The sequence below is a fragment of the Pyrus communis genome, chromosome 7, assembly GCF_963583255.1.
Source record: "Pyrus communis chromosome 7, drPyrComm1.1, whole genome shotgun sequence".
Taxonomy (NCBI): domain Eukaryota; kingdom Viridiplantae; phylum Streptophyta; class Magnoliopsida; order Rosales; family Rosaceae; genus Pyrus; species Pyrus communis.
The window spans coordinates 13,324,280-13,346,476 of NC_084809.1; the positions used below are offsets into that span (position 1 = coordinate 13,324,280).

General features: G+C 37.4%; 2 protein-coding genes across 4 annotated transcripts; both read left to right on the forward strand.

Moving 5' to 3' along the window:
* Positions 1–1,311: 1,311 nt before the first annotated feature.
* LOC137739750 (serine/threonine protein phosphatase 2A 55 kDa regulatory subunit B beta isoform) lies at positions 1,312–9,294 on the forward strand. 3 transcript variants are annotated; one of them, XM_068479445.1, is made up of 14 exons: positions 1,312–1,729; positions 3,276–3,379; positions 3,487–3,585; positions 3,698–3,817; positions 4,460–4,669; positions 5,039–5,130; positions 5,510–5,628; positions 5,982–6,105; positions 7,094–7,217; positions 7,787–7,855; positions 7,948–8,039; positions 8,127–8,204; positions 8,299–8,369; positions 8,508–9,294. In XM_068479445.1, the coding sequence occupies exons 1-14, from the start codon at positions 1,615–1,617 to the stop codon at positions 8,636–8,638; spliced, it is 1,548 nt and encodes a 515-aa protein (XP_068335546.1). In that variant the 5' UTR covers positions 1,312–1,614; the 3' UTR covers positions 8,639–9,294. The 3 variants fall into 3 exon arrangements, with proteins under 3 accessions (XP_068335546.1, XP_068335544.1, XP_068335545.1); XM_068479443.1 differs by having other exon boundaries at positions 1,315–1,729; positions 8,502–9,293; XM_068479444.1 differs by having other exon boundaries at positions 1,315–1,729; positions 4,460–4,666; positions 8,502–9,293.
* A 1,356-nt stretch (positions 9,295–10,650) lies between these two features.
* LOC137739751 (uncharacterized) lies at positions 10,651–11,686 on the forward strand. The gene is made up of 2 exons (XM_068479446.1): positions 10,651–10,829; positions 11,377–11,686. Exons 1-2 carry the CDS (start codon positions 10,657–10,659, stop codon positions 11,561–11,563), a joined length of 360 nt encoding a protein of 119 aa, XP_068335547.1. The 5' UTR covers positions 10,651–10,656; the 3' UTR covers positions 11,564–11,686.
* Positions 11,687–22,197: the final 10,511 nt, after the last annotated feature.

Below are 22,197 nucleotides of genomic sequence, written 5' to 3' on the forward strand. Positions count from 1 at the left end.
CATAAACTCCTTGAACCTTTTTCATCGAGAAATTAGCTAAAAAAAACCTCGATTACGATTGAAATCAAATAGGAAAAATTTCACAAATGTTACATTGAGTGCTTGGTGTTTGTTCCGTGAAACAGTTGTACAAGTTTCATAATTTGTTGCATAATTGTACTCCTTGGCCCATACCCTACAGGCCCACTTGGAAACATAAACTAAGCCCAATATGCATCCAAACCCTATAGGACCAAAACGATAATTACATCCAACCCTAAGTGGAGCTGTACATGACGAACCCAAGTAGATGTTTGTGGTGTGATCCATGTAAAAGTAGACTTCTGCTTCTCACGTGAGGGATAAGAAAACTTACTTCTTCATGATGTGCTTATAAACCATTACATAGTGAACTCATGCCCTAATCTTCTTATTAGCCTGCCCAATAATTTCTTTTTTACTCATTTCCTAAATATTGTGGAGCTATGCTTTGTGTCTTTATAAAACAAATAACACCAACAAATGACATAAACATACATTTGATTCAGATATACATTCTAATTTTAACTGAGCAAGACTTTTCAACTCAGACTAAACGATAAGATATTATAATACGACTTCCTTGAAGTTAAAGTCTAGGATAGAAGTATGTGGAAACGAAATCATTAGATAGGATGGTTAAGAAGATCAATCCATCACCCATCAATATGTTTGAAGATTGAGGGCATGTTAATGAGACTTTATGCATCCAAAGACATTTGCCTCTCTACATCCCATGATAATGATCTCATGCATTCAATCACATAAAAAAAAAAAAAAAAATCCAAATTTTCACAAAATAACCCAAAAAAGTATTTTACTATTGCTAAGAAATTATTTATATGAAAAAAAAATAATAATCAAAATTCCAAAAATTGAGAAGGCAAGGACATGCATGTCATTTCAGAAAATCTCATCTCACCTTCTCTTCCCACAATCACCTTTTATCCTTTTCAACACATCCTCAAAAAATTAAATTTTCTCAAATTCTTTTTCACATTTTCCCCCAAATCCCTTATTTAATCTTAACCTCACCTGCTTAAAACACTGCACCTCCTCACCAACCAATCAAATCACACCACTCTCACTATCCTTGTGCTCCTTAGGTCGCACAACCCAACCAAGCTCTCTCAACCGTCCATCTGTCACCTTACCAGGTCTTATCACAAATAGAGAAGCCCAAAATTGAGAGAGGACTTAGAAACAGAGAAAAAAAGAAGGTGTGTTTTTTTTTTTTTGTCTCGGAAGCCAAAAGAAGGATTTGTCATATTTAATCTCTTCCAAAAATTAATTTTAAATCCCAATTTTCTCCTTCTAGAGAGAGAGAGAGAAGAGAGAGCGAGAGAGGGAGCTTGTGTACTGGGGACATAGAAAGAGAGAGGCTTTTTGTTGTTATTGTGTTGAAATGGTTGAATTGGAAAATACCCAGAAAGCATTGTGATTGTTTATTTCGTTTTTCGGATGTGGATTTTGCACTACTGTCTGTGATCTTGTAAACCGGGAAAGCGATCTTCGATACGCTGATTGGATTGCTGGAAATTTTGGGGTTTGGGTAATTTGGGCCGTTGTTGATTCGATTCTGCTTGTGTTTGAGAAATGAACGTTGGCGATGAGGTCGTCGCTGCAGCTCCAGGGGGTCCTCCACCGCCTCTGGAGTGGAAATTCTCTCAGGTCTTCGGCGAGCGTACAGCCGGTGAAGAAGTTCAGGAAGGTATTTTGTTCGAAACTTTCACGACTCTTTTGGATCCAATCGATATTTTTGTTCAAGTGTTGCATTCATGGCTAGTTTTTGAGTTTTTGATCTGTTACGGATCATGGTCGTTGAGTAATTAGTGTTTCGGGATCTGGGTCGTTGAGTCATTAGTGTTTGATTGTGGGTTTTTGCTCTGATTTGGGGAAAAGAGTGAACTTTGAGTCTGAAACTGGTGGAGAGATGTGCATGTGAGTTTAGGTTGCATTTTTTATGTTATGGATTGATGAACAAACAGTGTGGAACTGAGCTTAGTCAAGTGAGTGGTGGTTTCGCTTTGCGATTTTAGTTAACTTTTCACTTGTTTGGTCGTGTAAATGGTTCTTTTAAATTGTTAACATGCCGATTTTTGCCATATAGTTTTGCATTATTGTTGTTGTCCATTCATTGTTTTGATTGTGGACTGTTCTGTGCCTGCTGGATGCTGTAGGACTTAAATCAAACGCCAGTGGTTAGCTGTCTTTCCTATATCGGTTAAATAGTTGTATATGTCTGTCATGAATCTATATGTTATTAAGGAGAAAAATGTAACCACATTATAGTAATTTGTGTATTTATTGAATGTGCTCTAGATTTTTGTGTAGTTACTTACACATTGGTTACTTATGTGGTAAGAAGGTCAGTTACTCAGGTTGAGCTGCCACTAATTGGCTGGATTAGGTATTGGAAGAATTTGATTAGTGATGCAGTTGGAAATGAACGATTTGGGAGTATTTTCATATCCAACAGTAATACTCATCGATCATAAGAAGAATTTGACATAGGCATTGGTTTATTGGCATGTTATACTAGTATGCCATGTCCCTACTCTAATTGTTGCAGTCAATACATGAACCCTCACCATTTATTTTGCTAAACATGTGCCAATCAAATTCTGGATTGTTATATGTTAAAACCATTATTGTTGGAGAACACTGGAAAAACTTAATATGTTTACTAACTATGAACAAGAGTTTGAAGAAGTGCTTGTAAATGAGTATAGTGTTGTGATCAAAATGGATGATTGGATCCAAACTATGACCCTATAATACTTTATTTTTAAAACGGCTGAATAGATGCATTATGAATGTTGTAGCTGTAGTGGGATGAAAAGAAAAATGGCAAACAGACCCTAAGGGTTTGGTTTTAATTGAGCTGAAGGATCAATGAAAAAAGAGTTATATGGGAAGACTAATACGGTTGAGATGGTTAACAATAAATGAATTGTACGTAGGCAATACAAGACAGATGGTAAGGGTAAGAATCGATTCATATAGCAGAGCCTAATTAGTTGAGGTTCATGGCTGGCACACAACATTGACATGGTAGGAATGGATTCTTGTGTCTATTTAGAAGGAGAATTGGCCTGTAAAGGTTTATAAGTGAGAGGAACTATGATAAGTGTAATTCTAGTGTTTGGCTTGTTCCCAGTTACATTACATATTAATCTTTATTGTTTCTTTTTTTTAATAGCAGGAGGACGACAATAAGATTTCTTACTTAATCGTTTTTTTTTATTTGTTTGCAGTTGACATTATTTCTGCTATTGAATTTGATAAAAGTGGCGACCATCTTGCTACTGGTGACCGTGGGGGCCGGGTGGTTCTCTTTGAGAGAACAGATTTGAAAGATGTGTGTTTCTTAACTTGCAAGCCTTTTCTGTTATTTCAATGTTTATATGCCATACTTTTTTCTTTTTTCTGCAATTTGAACTTGTATTTGAATGCTGTAATGTGTAGCATGGTGGCTCCAGAAGGGATTTGGAGAGGATGGATTATCCAACTAGTAGGCATCCTGAGTTCCGTTACAAAACAGAGTTTCAGAGCCATGAACCTGAGGTATTCTTTTCTTTTCGGTTAGAAATGCATCACCACACCATCATATTTAATTTACCTTTGGTCGATGTACTGAAATTGGTTGTATTTACACTGAGCATATCCTTTTTGTCAGTTCGACTATCTGAAGAGTTTGGAAATAGAGGAGAAAATAAACAAAATCAGATGGTGCCAAACAGCCAATGGTGCCTTGTTTCTTCTATCTACTAATGATAAAACAATTAAGTTTTGGAAGGTATGAAAGCAACACTCTTGTAGCAGTTTAATTATTATTATTATTATTATTATTATTATTATTATTTTTATAATTGTGGGTGACAGCATGAGAGAAACGGTGCCCAATTTGTCATTTGAACTACCTAGCCCTGTGTGTCTGCTTACACGTTTATGGTATAATATGTCATAATCTGAACGAGAATACATGCAGCTCTTTTACTTGGGGTCTGTTTTGAGGACCTTGAACATTTGGACTGCCAGCTTATAGCTCTATGTATTGTACATGCAATTGTCTGGACTTTGAATAGATGCATGGTGCTAGGTAGCTTATGTACTATAGGTGTAGGTTTCTTACTCTTTGACTTGCTGAGAAAATTGAAACACTCGATTACTGAACAGTCTGTGCATGTAAGAGGAGGTCATATTCACCTTAGCTGTAGAGATAGTCACTTTGCAATGTAATGCTTTCAAAAGTGTATATAATTTGTTGATGTACTTCATATAACTGTGATCTGGTACATGTATATTAGATTTTTCGGAGCTTGAAAATAAATTATGACAAATAACACATTTTATCCAAATATCTTCTCTACATTATTATTATTGTGCGCATCATACATGCGTTGATTTCTTTTGCTGTATTTGGTTGGGTGTTGAACAGGTCCAAGAAAAGAAGGTGAAGAAAATTTCAGAAATGAATGTGGATCCTTCAAAAGCTGTAGGAAATGGCAGTCTTGCTAGTTCAAGTAATTTGAGTAGCCCTAAAACGTTTCTTGCAAACGGAGGATGCCCAGACAGATCATTCAGTTGTCTGAGCAATGATATTTCATTTCCACCAGGAGGCATTCCCTTGTTACGATTGCCTCAGGTGGTAGTACTCAACCCAATCATTTTCTTCTTGTCTCTTATGTTAGCAATTTAGCACATTGTGTTAAGCTGTTTCATTTGATCATTTAGTGTTATGTCTGATATATAATAATACATACGCTATACGCTTTTATGTGCATGTATGTATTAGTGAGTGTTGATTTTATTAAATGAGGTCAGAAGACTCAAATTGTTCACATTAAGCTTATTATCCTTGTACTCAGCTAGTTGGGATGTTTAAAACCTTCTACTCGTGGCACTTCAATGCACACTGTGGCTTTTTTTACACCTTTCTCCCCTTCTTTGGGTTCTTTAACATTTGGTTGTTTTCTGAGTTTCATCTCGAACTAACTTTTAAAACTTGATTGTGTAGGTAACTAGCCATGAGACTAGCCTAGTCGCTAGATGTCGAAGAGTGTATGCCCATGCTCATGATTATCATATCAATTCAATTTCAAACAACAGGTGGCTCTATTTCTTTGTTGAAATTGTATCTTCAGTTTACGTCTGTGACATCCATTAGTAGTACATATAGCTTTCTATTTGACTTTGGGGTTTATCAGGGCCTTACGACTCTTATGAAACGTTTTAATCCTTATGCTTGTTTTAAACTTGCTAAAATTTATAGCCAGTTCGTATTTTTTAGTTCACCATGCACAACATTATCCAATTCCTGCAGCTGGAAAACTTGTTTGTAATTGTCAATAGTTTTTAATTGAACTGTAAAAATTGATTAGAACCATAATCATTGGCTTTTCGCATATCATAATTAAGATACTTTGTTTGCCTACTTTTGGAATCCTGCGATGAATGTTTGCCAACTCTCTCTTACATTTTTTCCTAGTGATGGTGAAACTTTTATTTCGGCTGATGATCTGCGAATAAATCTTTGGAACTTGGAAATTAGCAATCAAAGTTTCAATATTGTTGATGTGAAGCCTGCAAACATGGAAGATTTAACCGGTAAGCTTCATTATATATTCATATTCCCAGTCGTAGTCAAATATTCTTCTTCTGCTTTACATTTTAAGTTGTTAAAAGTTTCAGTCATTTAAAAAGTACTTTTCTGGTGCTTGGAGTTGGGTTGAAGTTCATAATATTCAAAATGTGTGTCCACCTGTGCATCTTTGTGCATCTAGCTGAGGGATTTTCGAAGATTCAAATTTTCAGTTAGCCAGGAATAATTGCAATTTGGACTCTGTATAATATAAAGGACGGTTTTAATTTCTTCTGGTGTTACTGTTGTGGCCCTGATTATTGGCTAGATGTTCAAAAATACTCGCATGACTCTGAGTGCCCATTTTGTATTATTGCAGAGGTGATAACATCAGCAGAATTCCACCCTACCCATTGTAATACGTTAGCCTACAGCAGTTCCAAGGGCTCCATTCGACTCATTGATTTGCGCCAATCCGCCTTGTGTGATTCTCATGCTAAATTGTAAGCATTTTCCTTTCTATTTTATTGTTGTCATCTTGTATTCCGCCCACCATAGGGGGACACAAGACTAAAGGTGTTAAGTGCAAACTGGAGAGATGAATAATATGTTTTGATCACCTATTTCTTGCAGTTTATTATTAAAAAAGAGTGGGAAATTCTATTCTCTTCAGTACTGAGTTTGTTGTTAGGGATGGCAATTTTAACCGTTAAATCCTCTAACTATGAATAACAGTTCGAATGGATTGGATTTGGGTATGAAAATTCGGGTATATTTTGGGTATAGGGAAAAACCGTAAATATTGTTCGGTTATGGTTTTGGATATGGTTATAAGGTCTCCAATCCATATTCGTACCTGTACCCAAACTGAATAATATATAATATAATATTAAAATATTATATAATATGTGTGTGTGTAAAATACGTGTGTGTATATATATATATGTATGTATGTATGTATATTTATTATTGACTGAATCTCACTTTGAGAATACAAAAGTTGCATCGTGTGAGTTGCATTTTGTGGCAAAGTTCAAAAGTTTTGATATGAATCAAAATCTATGAGAATTCAATACTTATGGGAGATATCAAAGATCAACCAACGTTATCAATGTTTAGCTTTAATTTTTATGCTCCACAAGATCCATTAATTAAATCATTTTATACATCAAATATTTAATGACAAAATTAATATTTACTAAATTATCATGCGTCAATTGGGTGAATATATTTTTTGTATTGACAAAGATGGATATAACCGTTAACCGATGGGGAATTTGTTATCCGGTGGGTATGGTTATGGATAATACCCGATGGTTAATTTTCGTGGTTATGGGGATAGATATAGCATTTCTGTTCCCAAACCGATCCATTGCCAATCCTATTTGTTGTCAATACGTTGGTTAAAGTAGCATCACTTATGATACATAATTTTTTGTTGTTTCTCTTTGTAAAATACATTATTTCTTACTAAAATTATCTTGTGTGCAGATTTGAGGAACCGGAGGCGCCTGGTGCTAGATCATTTTTCACAGAGATTATTGCTTCAATATCGGATATTAAGTTCGGAAAGGAAGGAAGATATATACTTAGCCGAGATTACATGACTCTTAAGGTTTGTTATTTTTTGGTTGGTTTTTCACTTGGCTCATCTCATCATAAAAACTCTGTAATGCTATTATGTTTGGATATTAAACGTCCTGAATGCAACATAGTGTGGCAAAATGATGTATTTTATATAGACATTAGGTGCTGTAAAGCTACATAAGGTCTTAGCCTTCCATTTCCTTGACAAGTGTATGGAACTCTCTTGATTTATGAGACTATGATTGAATTATTTCCCTGTAGATGCTATTGGATGTTGAAATCTTGGCCATGACGGTCTGGAAGATTTTGTTATTTGTTTTCCTACCTTCTTTCGCAAAAACAAATGATGATTTTAAAGGGAAATTAAACGTCCAAAGCATGTCTTAAACTGGGGTTCCTTAATTATTTGAGGAGAGTAGCGCTTTTAGATAGTTTCAATAACTACTTCAGCATTATATCTGATGATGAAGTTGCATGGAGATTTCTGTCAAATTGTAGCTGCTTAAACTAAAAAGTCTCGCTCTCCCATATTGTGATGTGAGGTTGAGATCTTTTTCTCCCTGCTTTCTTATCTGAACTGGTTCACATGTTTTTCAGTTATGGGACATCAATATGGATTCAGGTCCAGTCCAAACCTTCCAGGTTCATGAATATTTAAGACCTAAGGTGAGATTCTTGTCATCAGACGAAAGGTGAACATGTAATTTGTGCCTAGTTTAATGGGCTTAAGCCTGATTATCTTGTTTAAATGTATCCAGCTGTGTGATTTATATGAGAACGATTCTATCTTCGATAAATTTGAGTGTTGTCTGAGTGGTGATGGATTGCGGGTGGCAACTGGCTCTTACAGGTCTGTTTTGGTGCCTTGTATCTGTTTCCTGTCATTTTTATAAAAATTATTTGGGCTTGTGTTAATATGTTATTAATGTGATCTCAGCAATCTATTCCGTGTATTTGGTTCTGCCACTGGTAGTACTGAGGCAACAACCTTGGAAGCCAGCAAAAATCCAATGAGGTATGTTTAACTCGAAACACATCAGGAAGCATGACTGGGAGTTTATTTTATGGATAAGGTTGATGATTATATAATGTATTTTCTGCTGTTTTAGGCGACAAGTTCAGACTCCTTCTAGGCCTTCCAGGTCCCTGAGCAGTAGTATAACACGAGTTGTCAGGCGTGGTAAGTGCTTTCTCTTTGCCATTTTACCATGGACTTAATGTGCTCAACATTCTTTGGCTTGTTGGCCTTTCTGTTTTTGGTATATTTACTTGAAAGAATATTATTTGTCTACCTCGACAAAATCTACCACAGGAGCAGAAAGCCCCGGGGTTGATGCAAATGGAAATTGTTATGATTTCACAACAAAGTTGCTGCACTTGGCATGGCATCCGAACGAGAACTCAATAGCCTGTGCCGCCGCTAACAGCTTGTACATGTACTATGCATAAACACGGTCCAAGAAGAAACGTACTTTCTTGGCTAGCTTTTTTGGGTTGCTGCTGGAGAAGGTTTCCATCGCTTTCCCACCAACCAGTCAATTGGAGGCCACATTAATTCTGACACTTCAAGGTGCTTCTTGAACCTGTTGCATATGGTTTCATTCTCAAGGTCCGGAAGTGGCTGTCACAGAATTCACAAGGAAGAACCAACTTGATTTTGTTCCTCCGGTGAGCAGCATCTCCGTTTGTTCCCCCTCCCAACCCCGTTTTCCTTTTTTTTTTTTCCATTTCTTATCTTTTTCTCCTGCATTTTCTTTAAAAGAGAAGATGTGTGGGGGGTTATGTCTGGAAATTTGTGTTGGGTTGAAGTGGGAAGAAAATGAGATTGTAGCAGCTCTCCGACAACAAATCTAAAAAGGATGTTCAATATTTGCCATTAGGTTTTAATTCTTACTGAAACAATCATGGTGGGATTAGAGGTGTTGAAACTTGTAGTTCATTTTTTTATTGATTCTTTGTCATGCTTGAAATTTCATTAAGAATGTTTATTGTTTTTGTTGTAGCTTTCCAACTTTCTGTAAACTAAAGCAAAGCAAATAATTGCTGTAGCCTTCTCTTTGGAAATGCATGAGCCTCGTTCCCCTTTTTTAAAATTTTTTTTTTTTATTAAATTTATTTCCGTTGTACGTTATTCAGCTCTAAACCTTTGCTCCGTTGGATTCCGCTGGAAGTGATTTCTTCGTATTCACGTCGTGCTTGAAGTGAAATTTAACTAGCTTCCCTTCCATTAGAGACAAGGCCTCAAACTCTTCAGTTTTGATATACGAAGCAAATGAGCTCGTTACCATGCGTCGTTCTATTTGTTTTTCTTGAATGACAAGCCTCCTGTGTACGGCAAGTGGTATCGAAGCTAAGTAGAGTGCGTGTAACCGAGGGGGAAGAGTGTCACTGACTTTGATCGTTTCACATCGAATAAAAATAACTTGTAATAACCTCATAAACGTTTCTTTCTATTTCTCTTGTTACGTGACTAATCATGCCGTGCTTAGAGGTTAGTTTCTGAGTTGGGTGCATAACTCAACCCACTTGTCAAGTTATAATTAATAATTAAAGAAAAGGGAAAAGGATGGGATAAGTTCACCACTCCCTTTTTTATTTTTTTTTGTCGAAATCCACTCTCCTCCTATTGACTGAGTAAAAAGTTTACATTTTAATTCCAAAGAAAATTAGAAAAAGTTTCTTTTCTTTTTGCCACGTGTTCCTTTGCCCAGAGAGTAAAGAAAATAATATCCAATTACACTACAGTATAAATTTCGGAATAGTAGCCAAGTGATCAGCTTCTTCTCTGGCGTTTAGGGCTTCTGTTTCACTCCAAATCCCAAAGACATTTCAAGGTGTTTTAACAGTTTTCTCTCTCAATATATTCACGTTAATTTTCCTATTAGTAATTCTAATTTGAATTAACTTAAATTTTCTACGTTGGATGTTCAATGCGGACTGTGTTGTTTTCTTGTTGTGTAAAAATCTAGGTTCAATTCCTGTGCTTTAACAATATTTATATTTATATAATTAAACATACTATTTTTTTTTAATTAATTTAGCTGAGCTCTGACTGCTGAACTGGGTTTTTACTCACTGTTGATATGGTGTTATTGACTAATTTTATTATATTAGATATGTTGAGATCACTAATGCTGATGATCATTCAACCATGTATCGTTTCGCTTAAAATCTTAACAAAGTAATCGTAATGATCGATCCTTCAATTTGATTTGAAACTTGGAGCACAAGATTGAGTACTTGTAGAAGTTTGTCTGATTGATGCAGAAGCTGTCCAGATTTGATTGTCCTAGTTCAAGTATTTTTGTTTGGTGTGGGTGGGTGATCATGATCAAAGGATTTGGATATTTTTGGACTGCAATATTGATCAAAGTTTCTCCTTTTTGTCTTGCATCGTCAGGATGTTGTTGAGTACATTTTTCTGTTGTTTGAATTAATGCGCCGTTTTTAGTTTCAGGTTCGTATCCATGGCATCAAAGTTTCCACCAAAGCTGGTTCAGGCGTCGAACTTTTTAGTCAAGAATGGAGGAACGTATTACAAGCAGATGGTAGAGCAGAACAAGCACCATGTCCAGGAGCCCCCCACCATTGAGAAATGCCAAACATTAGCAAAACAACTGTTTTATACTCGTCTTGCCAGGTTCTGCCCTTGTTCCTTTTTCATCTTTCGAAGTCAGTGCAAATTTCTTGTTCCGACAAGTCAGCTGTTGGTAGTACTAGCACCATCTTCCTTGTGATCTTGGATAGGATTCAGGAACGCGCGCTGAATCCAATCTTGCACTAATTTTTCTAAAATTGTCAGATTATGATTTTCAGTCGCTACTTTTCACGACTACAAGGTTGTACAATTATGTGTTTTCTTTTGGTACGAAATGTGGCTAACTAAGAAACATTTGGCTAAAACAGGCCTCCTCAAATTGATAAACGATAACTGCAGGACAATGACTGTGTGTGTTAGAAGATGTTGCATCATATCTTCTTCGCTGAAAATCCAACATCAATATATATCTTGATAATAATCAGTTGAGTTTATCTTCTGTTCAATAGACCAGAGATTTTGTTGCATTTTCCATCATCCTAGTTACTGAATCACATTGAACTTGTTGGCACATAGATGCTAGAAAATGCACGAACGCTTGATTTGTTTAAACAATTGCGTAACTTTCTCCTCCTAATTTTCTCTGCAGTATTCCAGTTCGTTATGAAGCATTCTGGAAGGAAGTTGGCTATCTCAAGAACGCAATAAAAAGCAAGGAGGAGATGAATGTGGAGAATGCTGGCCTTGCTGCTCTCTTTGGAGTTGAATGCTTTGCCTGGTTCTGCGGCGGTGAGATCATAGGAAGGGGCTTTACATTTACCGGCTACTATGTTTGAGAGGGTGGCGCCACCTTAGGAGTAATCTTTCAGTTTAGTTTCTGGTAATTTTTACATGCAAGTGACCTTGAATGGCGATTTTGATTTTGCATGAAAAATTTTGTTTTCTGAAATCTTTTACGTTTGAGCTGGAAAGCCAGCAAAACATGGCTTACAAAATAATTCAATGTGATTTTGTTCTGCTTATGAGTTGAATCTGTTCACACAGATGGAATCAGATCTATCTTCTGATATCTGGTTGTCGATTTTCCTTGAAATTAATTATTCAAGTGTACAAATCAGTTTATATTTGGTTTAATTTCCAATTGCAATCTGTCATTGACTAAGTTGGATGAACTCAACTCAAGGAATCGAATCGAGAAGATGCATACTAAACTTGAAAATATATTAATATTTGGAGATGAATAAGAACCTCCAGTTTTATATGATCTGGCTCTTAATAAAATCAAATGCAATGTGGGGTGGGGCGGTGTTCTATGGAGAATCCAAACCAAAACATGTTTTATTGGAGAAAAGAACGGCATTGTCTTACTTTTTAGAAAATACGGTATCACCAATTCTATATCATCATACATTTGCGTTAGCGAATTTAGGAATTATCGATAGGAGGGATGAAATTTAAAAGGGAAAAAAATTTCAAAAAAATGTAGACAACTAATACGTTTAGATAGTAGACAATATTAATGTTGTTCATAATTCATCAATACAAAGATATCTTCATTCTTAATCTTGTTCTTTCTCGTGTGCCCACACATCCAACGAAGACTTGGATAGAGACTCTAAGAAAAGAAATGAAGTACTTGGAGCTAACGGAAGATTTGGCACAAAACTGAGCGCAGTGACGTTTTGCAACTCAAGCAAATGATCCCACTTACTAGGCTTTGTTGTTGTTATCGTTGTTGTAGTTGTTGTAAACAAGTTAGAATTGTTACCGGCGAGGTAATGTCTATTGCCCATCTTATGATCCTATAGTTTAATAGACTAATTGCTACCAGGAAAGCAGATATAATCTCCTTTTTTTTTTTTTTTTTTTTTTTTTGTGTGTGTGTGAATTTGGCGACTTTAGTTTCTGTCATGACTCCAGGATATGATCGATCGTCTTTATAACAATTCCTCTATTACCAACTTTATACCTAATTGCTATGCAGGCTATCACTATTTATCACCATTCATTCCGTACATGTATTGTTTCTGCTGCACTCATGGATTGTGTGGAATTAGGAGAAAAAGCTAATAACCATTTGGCCTGTGGTTAATCTTTACAGGAGCAAAAAACGGCTTCTAGAACAATTTAATGCAGAATAGGAGGCCTTCTACACAGAAGCCATTGGGGGCAGTGCAGCAGTGCTAACACCATGGTCGGCACACCAATCAATTGCCGCACACCTTTGGGCCGTTATGGAGTCTCAGCTGGCAATTCCTTCGATAACAAAAACGGCTTCAAGAACAATTTAATCCAGAACAAGAGGCAACCTTTATTTTAACTAAGTTGCATTTTTATGCAGGTGTTCTTGGAACCAGATTATCCAATTCCTCCAATAGCAACAAACTGGAAAAGATAGCGTGAACTATGGTCTTTAGAATGGGCAACCCCCCGGTAAATTGCTCGTTATTATTATTTTTATATTATTTTATTTAAGAGACAATATATTAGATGTTATTTTAGGAATAATAGTCGGTGCGAAAATAGCATTTTTGTTGCAGTCATATTAGATTAAGAATATGATTGTGTAAATCCTAGTGTATCTAGGGATATCTTGAAATATTTCGTAGGGTTATATATTGTCCTATTAGAGTAAGGATTTAACTTTATTTAAGAGACAATATATTAGATGTTATTTTAGGAATAATAGTGGGTGCGAAAATAACATTTTTGTAGCAGTCATATTAGATTAGGAATGTGATTGTGTAAATCCTAGTGTATCTATGGATATCTTGAAATATTCCCTAGGGTTAGGTATTATCCTATTAGAGTTGTAATCCTATTAGAGTAAGGATTTCACCTATCTTACTACTATAAATAAAGGCACAATAGGTGATATAACACACCTCATAATTACGTCTCTCTCATCTTTCTCTTGCCGCCAGCCCTCCTCTTTAGTCCCAAGTATAGTTCAGTAAATTAGGCCTACAACATGTTATCAACACGCTCTTGCCAAAAGCCAAGGAACTGAAGGATCGTGGAGGAGGCTATTCTACACAATCAAAGGCTTAATCGTTTTCTGCCAATCAAGTTCTTTTAAAATAAATTAAGATATTTGAAACGACCTTGAAGCATGAAAACATTTTCCATGACGCATGAACCCCCTATATTTATCTTTTCCTTTCAATTATATATATTGCATATGTGTTCATATATTTTGTCAATATATATATTTGCTCATGCAATACGCAATTATGCTACGTGGAATTTGTGAGTCAAAACATCGAAATAATTTAGAAGTAATTAGGATTGTTAACCCTAGAATTCGAAAAAAAAAAAAAAAAAAATTGGGATTTTTCATGGTTGAGATGCAGCTCCACGCCGCACTGCCAAGCTGACATGACTGGCCCGTAGCCACGCCATCACTAGGACGGTATCGTTTCGATGTCATGGACCACTTCGCAGCAGCCCTGTGGGCTTGCTGCCCCTGCACAAACAACCAGGCTTTGACCTGGGTTGGGTTCTACGCGGGCCTAAAGTCCCGAGCCCATCAGCAGGCCTGCAGCCTTGCTGGGCCGTCCTTTATAGCGTGGCCTAACCTGCCAGCAAGCCTTGTGCTTGCTAAGCTTTGTCCTAGATCTGGTCCACCTACAACAAGCCTTAGCTTGCTGGGCTTCCTCATCTATCACAGCCTGCGATCGCTAAAGCTAACCCAGATGGCTGGGTTTGTTTCCCACTGCCCCAAATCGAAGTCAGCACGCAGCTAGGCTTCTTGCGTATACCCCAGGCCAGCACATGTGTTGGGCCCGTGTCCCCCTGCGCCATTTTGGCTCAAAACCAGCAGCTTGGGCTACTGGGTTCCTTCCCAGAACCGGCTCGTGGCCTGCATCCATGATTGGGCTGCCTTTGCAGCCAACTCGTGGCCCATTAAATCCTTTTAGGGCCTTGCCTCGTACACGGCAACCAACCTACTAATATTGGGCTATGATTTTTCGAATCCAATGCTATCTTTTTAGCATTCTCGCCAATATTAACCCGAATGTTATTATTTTGCTTCTACGATCAAACCTGCATGGTTACGATACATTGAATTAACTAAAGTGACTAGTAGTCCATTAATCTGACAATTAATAAAAAAATTATTGGCCTGAAACTCACTTTTTGGCAATCAACGATTCAATAAATTATTATTTTTCTTTGAACCGTTGACTATCTTTCGTAGTCTCGACGCACTCACACTTGGGTTCCTGAAGCAATCCATAAATTCATTACACTTAGTTGTATACTGTATTCTGTGTTCTTGCAGGTACCCCTATATATGAACTAGATATTCATAACTAAATTGAACCTGTAGTTTCAAATTTAGTGCCTTTGAAACTCGAAGTTTTCATTCAAAACTTACCACATGAAACCTATAGCTTTCATACTTAAATTAAACCAATACATGTCTATAGAACCAGAATGTTCTATAATGTATGTCTATGGCTTTCCATATGACTAACCACGTTTTTGTTGTACCCTCTGTTTTTGGGACATGTCAAACTTGAACAAACTTGATTTCACCGCTTTAGAAGTATCTGGTAGAAACTACCTAAAGTGGGTTCAAGACGTGAAGCTCCATCTTACTGCAAAGTGTCTTTGAGCCACCATCAAGGAACCTACTGATGACCTAATCGATGAAGCTCAGAAAGCTAATGCTATGATCTTCAACTGAAGACACATCCATGATGCACTGCAGACCAAGTACCTCGTTGAGGATGACCCTCGTTGCTCTGGTCGATTGCTTCGATCACCATAAAACATTTACTTGCCTGAAGCAAGGCACGACTGGCAGCATTTACGCTTCCAAGACTTTAAGTCTGTGAATGAATACAACTCTAAAATTTATAGAATTCGATCACTGCTTAAGTTATGTGAAGAAAACTTAACCGAATAAGATCTTCTGGAGAAGACCTATTCGACCTTCAATGCTTTGAATGAATACAACTCTAAAGTTTGTAGAATCTGATCACTGCTTAAGTTTTGTGAAAAGAACTTAACTGAAGAGGATCTTCTAGAGAAGACCTATTCGACCTTCAATGCCACCAATAGTATCTTGCAGCAACAATATAGGGCACATAAGTTCACCTAATTTTTGGATTTGATCTCTATTTTACTTCTCATGGAAAAGTAGAACCAACTTTTGATGAAGAATCATTAAGCGCTCCGCCTAAAACGCATGTGACAAATTCTAGCAGCCACAACCGACGGAAACCTTGTTGTGGCTGCGGAAATGGGCGGCAAGCCCTACCATGGACCCAAGGTCAACAAAGTAGAGGCCTGCCCAGGGAAGCAAATTTGATCCAAAAGCGCCAACCCTTTGCCCCTAAGGCCCCAAACTTCAAGAACAAGGGAAAACCTACCGTTCAATCGGCTTCCACTGAACTGGACATGTGCTACCACTGTGGATCAAATGATCATTGGTCATGCATATGCTGAGCTAGCCCCAAGGTTGTTGCCAAGTATCATTCTTGTTGTGAGACTAACTTTGTGCATGTGAAACATTCCGAAGATGCTACTACAACTATGGATGTTTCCGATTTTCAAGAGGCATCTACTCCCATTGAAGAATAAAGTTTTATTTTTCTAAAGCATGTTAAGGTGTTTTACACCCCTAGTGGCTGAACCCGCTAGGTGTGGCCAAACCCACCCCCCTATTTTTTTTTAGGTTTATGGTTCAATTTTTGGACAATTTTTCTAATTCTTTGGAATTATTTGTTTGGTTTTGGGTTGTTTTGAATTATGGATAATATTTCTTGATTGATTAATTGAATGAATGGAATTATATTTATGCATGTGACCGATTCAACTAATTTATTTCTAGGTATGACTAGTGGGAAAGTTAGTTGTCTGGTTAATAATGCTACCACGCACACCATCTTGCGTGAACAACACTATTTGACTAACTTCATACCTAAAAATGCACATTTGACAACCCTCTCAGGCCCATCCAACCTGATAGAATGATACGGAAATCCCTGTCTAATGCTGTCTAATGATATTGAATTAACCATAAAAGAGGCCCTTTATTCTCCACATTCTGGAAGAACATTGCTGAGCTTTAGAGATATTCGAGGTAATCAATATCATGTTGAAACCACTGAAAAGAATGGTTCTGAATTTCTTTGTATCACTTCTTATGAATATGGCCAGAAGCGTATTCACGAGAAGTTGGAATGTTTCTTGAGTGGGTTGTACATAACAACCATTCAATCCATGGAGACCCACCACGTGGCCGGCCCTATGTTTGGGTTCTAGAGCACTCTTCTAATTTGGCATATTTGTATGGGACATCCCGGATAAGATATTATGCACCGTATCCTTAAAGTATCACATGGGCATCACCTAAAATTTTATCCTGGCCATCTATTATGCGAAGCATGCTCCTTGAGGAAGTTGAACATTTAACCTTTTGCTACAAGATTATTCACGACCCCCCTAAGTTTCTTCAGAGGATTCAAAGAGGATATTTATGGACCTATCCAACCAACATGCGGACCATTTAAATTCTTCATGGTGTTGGTTGATGCATCGACACGTTGGTCACACGTCTGCTTATTGTCCACACATAACGCTGCATTTGCGAAACTCCTAACTCAAATTAAGCTTAGGGCTTACTACCTTGATTATCCGATTAAGTCAATTCGACTAGATAATGCTAGAGAGTTTACGTTACAGACTTTTGATGATTATGGCATGTCAGTTAGGATTGAAGTTGAACATCATGTACCCAATGTTCACACCTAAAACGGCATGGCAAAAGCTTTTACAAAGCGCCTTCAAACGATAGCTCGAACTTTGGTTATGTGAACTGAATTGCCGGTATTTGCCTAGGCTTATGCAATAGTACATGCAACTATGTTAGTACGCCAGAGGTCCACCGCTATCCAACTTCATTCACCGTTACAATTGGTTACTGGATACGAGCCTGACATCTCACATTTACGTGTGTTTGGGTGCATTGTTTATGTGCCAATAGCGCCGCCACTACGTACCAAAATGGGTCCTCAAAGAAGAATGAGAATCTATGTCGGTTATGATTCACCATCAATTATTTGCTACTTAGAGCCCTTGACATGAGATCTTTTTACTGCACGTTTTACGGATTGTCACTTCGATAAGACAGTCTTCCCGTCATTAGGGGAGATAAGATGACTAACGTTCCTGTAGAACGTCGCGAATTGTCGTGGATTACTCCCACTTTGTCTCATTTAGATCCCCGCACTGCCCAGTTTGAATTTGAAGTGTGATGTATTCTAGATCTTCAGAACATTGCTCAAAGCATGCTATATCCTTTTACTGATCTAGCAAAGGTGACGAGATCACATATACCTGCTGCAAACACATTTGCAAGGATGGACATACTTAACGTACACCGTAACATTGCCCTGGAAGGTCGGACCATCCCCGAGGGTAGGGTGGTCACACCTCCCATGCAGCCCAGTACACTAACGGCTTGCCAATCATCTACTTCTACCCTGAAGCGTGACATACCCCTTAGTTCAAAGGATTCACAAGCCTGGAAAAGGAAAACAACATAAACTAGTGACCCTAGTCTGAATCTGACCACCGCTTACTCATCTGTTCCAACGCATGAGGTTATTTTAGATTACGATAATGTCTTAGATGAAACAAATTAGCTTCCTGTCAATTGCAAGATTTCAGTCCATTACACAGTATTAGATAAGGTTTGGAATCGAAATAAGATGATTGTTGATGATGCATTCACGTATACAGTTGCTATCAACATCATGCTTAGTGATGACATTAAACCATGTTCTATTGATAAATGTTGACGTAGAATCAATTGGTCAAACTGTGAACAAGAACTTGATTCGCTTACGAAATGTAAGGTGTTTGGGATCGTAGCTCATACTCCACCACATGTGAAGCCTACGGGCTACAAGTGGGTTTTCGTGAGAAAGCGTAATAAGAAGAATGAACTAGTGCGATACAAAGCACGCCCTGTAGCGCGAGGTTTCTCTTAACACCCTGAGATTGATTACGAGGAGGCGGATTCCCCCGTAATAGACTTCATAACATTCCGTTACCTTATCAGTTTGTTAGTTTTCAAAAAACTGAATATACAGCTTAGGGATGTGGTAACCGCATTTCTCTACGTGGATTTAGATATGAAAATCTACATGAAAGTTCCAGAAAGACTTCCATTGACTAGTTACCATTCACTTGAAATCGGAATTTGAGATGAAAGATCTTAGGAAAACTCAATATTATCTCGGCTTAGAGATCAAGCATTGTTCAGATGGAATCCTAATACATCAATCGAACTACACCCAGAATGTGTTACGACATTTTAATGAGGATAAAGCAAAGCCTTTGAGTACTCTTATGGTCGTTTGGACTCTAGACGCTTAAAGAGATACCTTCCATCCCAAAGAGGATGAGGAAGAGATTTTAGAGCCTAAAGTTCTATACCTAAGTGCAATTGGTGCTTTATTGTACTTGGCTCAATGCACTTAACCCCGACATCTCCTTCGCTATTAATCTTTTGGCTAAATATAGCAACGCCCTACATGCAGATACTGGAATGGTGTTGAAGACATTTTTCGCTACCTCAAGGGTATGACAGATTTAGGCTTGTTTTACACCTATAAATCCTAGAGAGGAGCCGCCCCCCCCTTAGTCCTCGGGTTAATTCTCGCCTTGTTGGTTATGCAGATACTGGTTATCTGTTTGATCTGCATAGGGCATGTTCTTAAACGGGCTATTTCTTTATCGTTGGAGACACTGCAATATCTTGGAGGTCTACCAAGCAAACGCCAGTTGCAACTTTTTTGAACCATGCTGAGATTCTCACCTTGCATGAAGCCTCGCATGAGTGCTTTTGGTTGAGAGCATTCATGGAACACATTCGAAGCACTAGTGGTCTTTCTATCGTTGTTGACCTTCCTACGACGATCTTTGAAGACAATGCAGCATGTATCGAGCAGTTAAAGAAGAGATACATTAAGGGAGACAACACCAAGCATATAGCGCCAAAGTTCTTTTACTCTCACCAGCAACAACAACATTAGAACATTGAAGTCAAGCAAATCCGTTCCCAAGACAACCTGGCTAATCTCTTCACTAAGTCATTGCCCAAGTCTACTTTTCAGAAGCTTATCTAAGAAATCGATATGCATAAATTATCTGAGTTGAATTGCTTGTAGTTCTCTTATTTGGAAGTTATGTCTAACTCAGGAGGAGTATCTAGAAGCATACTCACTTGATCTTCATGTACTTTTTTTCTTACGATTAGTATCGTTTTTCCCACTGGGTTTTTACTACCTAACGAGGTTTTGATGAGGCATCCATTCTAGGATGATCATACTTCGTTGAGTTCATTACTTTCGTCCCGTTTGACGTTTGTTTTAGAAATTATGCATACTTCTCACTTTTTTCCTTAGTCTATGAGTTTTTACCTACCTTAGGTTTTATCATAGCGAGGTTTTGTGAGTTTTACTACCAATGCATGCTTTCTTTAAATTTGAGACTCGCATTCTCCCATTGTGCCGATGACTTCATCAACTATTCTACCTCAACTGCTAAAGACCTGATGCGAAGTTTTGTTTGAGTATTTACACACTCAAGAGGGAGTGTTGTAGTCCTATTAGATTAGGAATGTAATTGTGTAAATCCTTGTTTATCTAGGGATATCTTGAAATATTCCCTAGGGATAGATATTATCCTATTAGAGTTGTAATCCTATTAGGGTAAGGATTTAACCTATCCTACTGCTATAAATAAAGGCACAATGGGATGATATAACACACACCTCAAAATTACTCTCCTTCTCTAGTCCCAAATATAGTTTACTAAATTAGGCCTACAACAATTTTAATTTTCTTTTATTTTTTATAGTGAGTGAAATTATTATGTACGTGGGTGGATCTAGCAGCTTACTTACCCAATTTGATTCACTTTTCTCCATTATGACTTATATAACAAAATACATCAACACCAAAATTTATTTAAACTATGGAGACAGAAAAGGTTTGAACTCGTAAATTTGTCACTTGCAAAAGAAAAAACCCAAAATTTGATCCAACCAATTTGCTCGACCCATGATTTGGTCACGGGTCCAGTTCAAGCCCGATTGAATGAGAGTTCAAATCCTCAGGAGTGAGAGAGAGTGAGAGTGGCTTGAAGCAGGCCACGAGTTCTAACTGCCTCCACAGCTCCAAAATTCTTCGGCAAGTTCAGAGGAACCAGAGGGGTGGTTTCCTCTATCTCAGTGGCGATACCCAACGACCGGAGGTGCGGCCGCAACTCCTTGCGCTAGTGTGGCTTCGCCACTATATACGTGTCTATCTTTTTCATCAGTTAGTTTATATCACAATGATACCTAAAGATTATAACATAGATCAGTATCAAAATGCTGAAACGGACAAAAGTTGGAAATCGAACACTGAAAAACACGCATGAATGAACAAAATCCTGCCCACCCTAATTTTCATTACATGATGTAGAGGGAGAGACGTGGAAGAAGGCTGTGTAAGAATTTAATTTTGTTTTTATATTTTAAATTAGTATATAGTTAATACTATTTTTTTGTTTACGAACATAAAAAAATTAGGCCTGGCATGTACGTGAAGTGGTTTAAGCATTCATGCATGCACTTCAAAAAATCCAAATCGACCTTCCGTCAAATTGCTGAGCTATGAGATAAACTCTTAAAAATTGGTGAGTATATGACCAAGATAATATAATTTATTATCCATTCTCCACATACCAACATATACTTGTATGTTAAGGGAAATGTTTTCAGCACTCTTCTTGTAGCGGTTAGCGGTTTGCACTCTTCCACTTGTTTTGTGTTAATTTACTGTCAATTCATTCAGTCATGGAGTCATAACAAATCGATTCATTCAGTTGTGGGGTTATAACAAATTGATTCACAGAAAATGAAAAACAATTGAAGGATGCACAAAAAATGCATAAGAGTGTAAAAATTAATTCTCAATAATTAATCTTGTCACTCAGTACTAAAGTCTGATGATATTTTTCTTTACTTGTAAGTGAGAGGTCTTATATTCAAATCTCGTGGATGACGAATTTGATACCAAATTCGGTTGTCTATTGTGTGACTTAGCTGGTTTGGTTTAAAATAGTGGGATGTGTATACACTATGACTATATGATTAATTATCTACTTTCTAAATAGAAAGACAAATTAGAAAGTATTCATAAATAATTAGACACCACCAAACAAATGAAAGGGAGCATGAACCAAAGGGGAATTCATCAGCAATGAGAGGGGAAGAAGTTCCAATGGACAGTGTTTGCTGGTCCATTTTGTCGCACTAGTACACTCGAGTTTGGATTCTTCGAACCACTTACTAATTTCAAATCTTAATAGAACTTTGAGTCCCAAATATAATAAACAACACCGACTACACGAAGCCAATTTTGTTTACAATTCGAACAACGAACTATCAAAATGATTTTCGCAT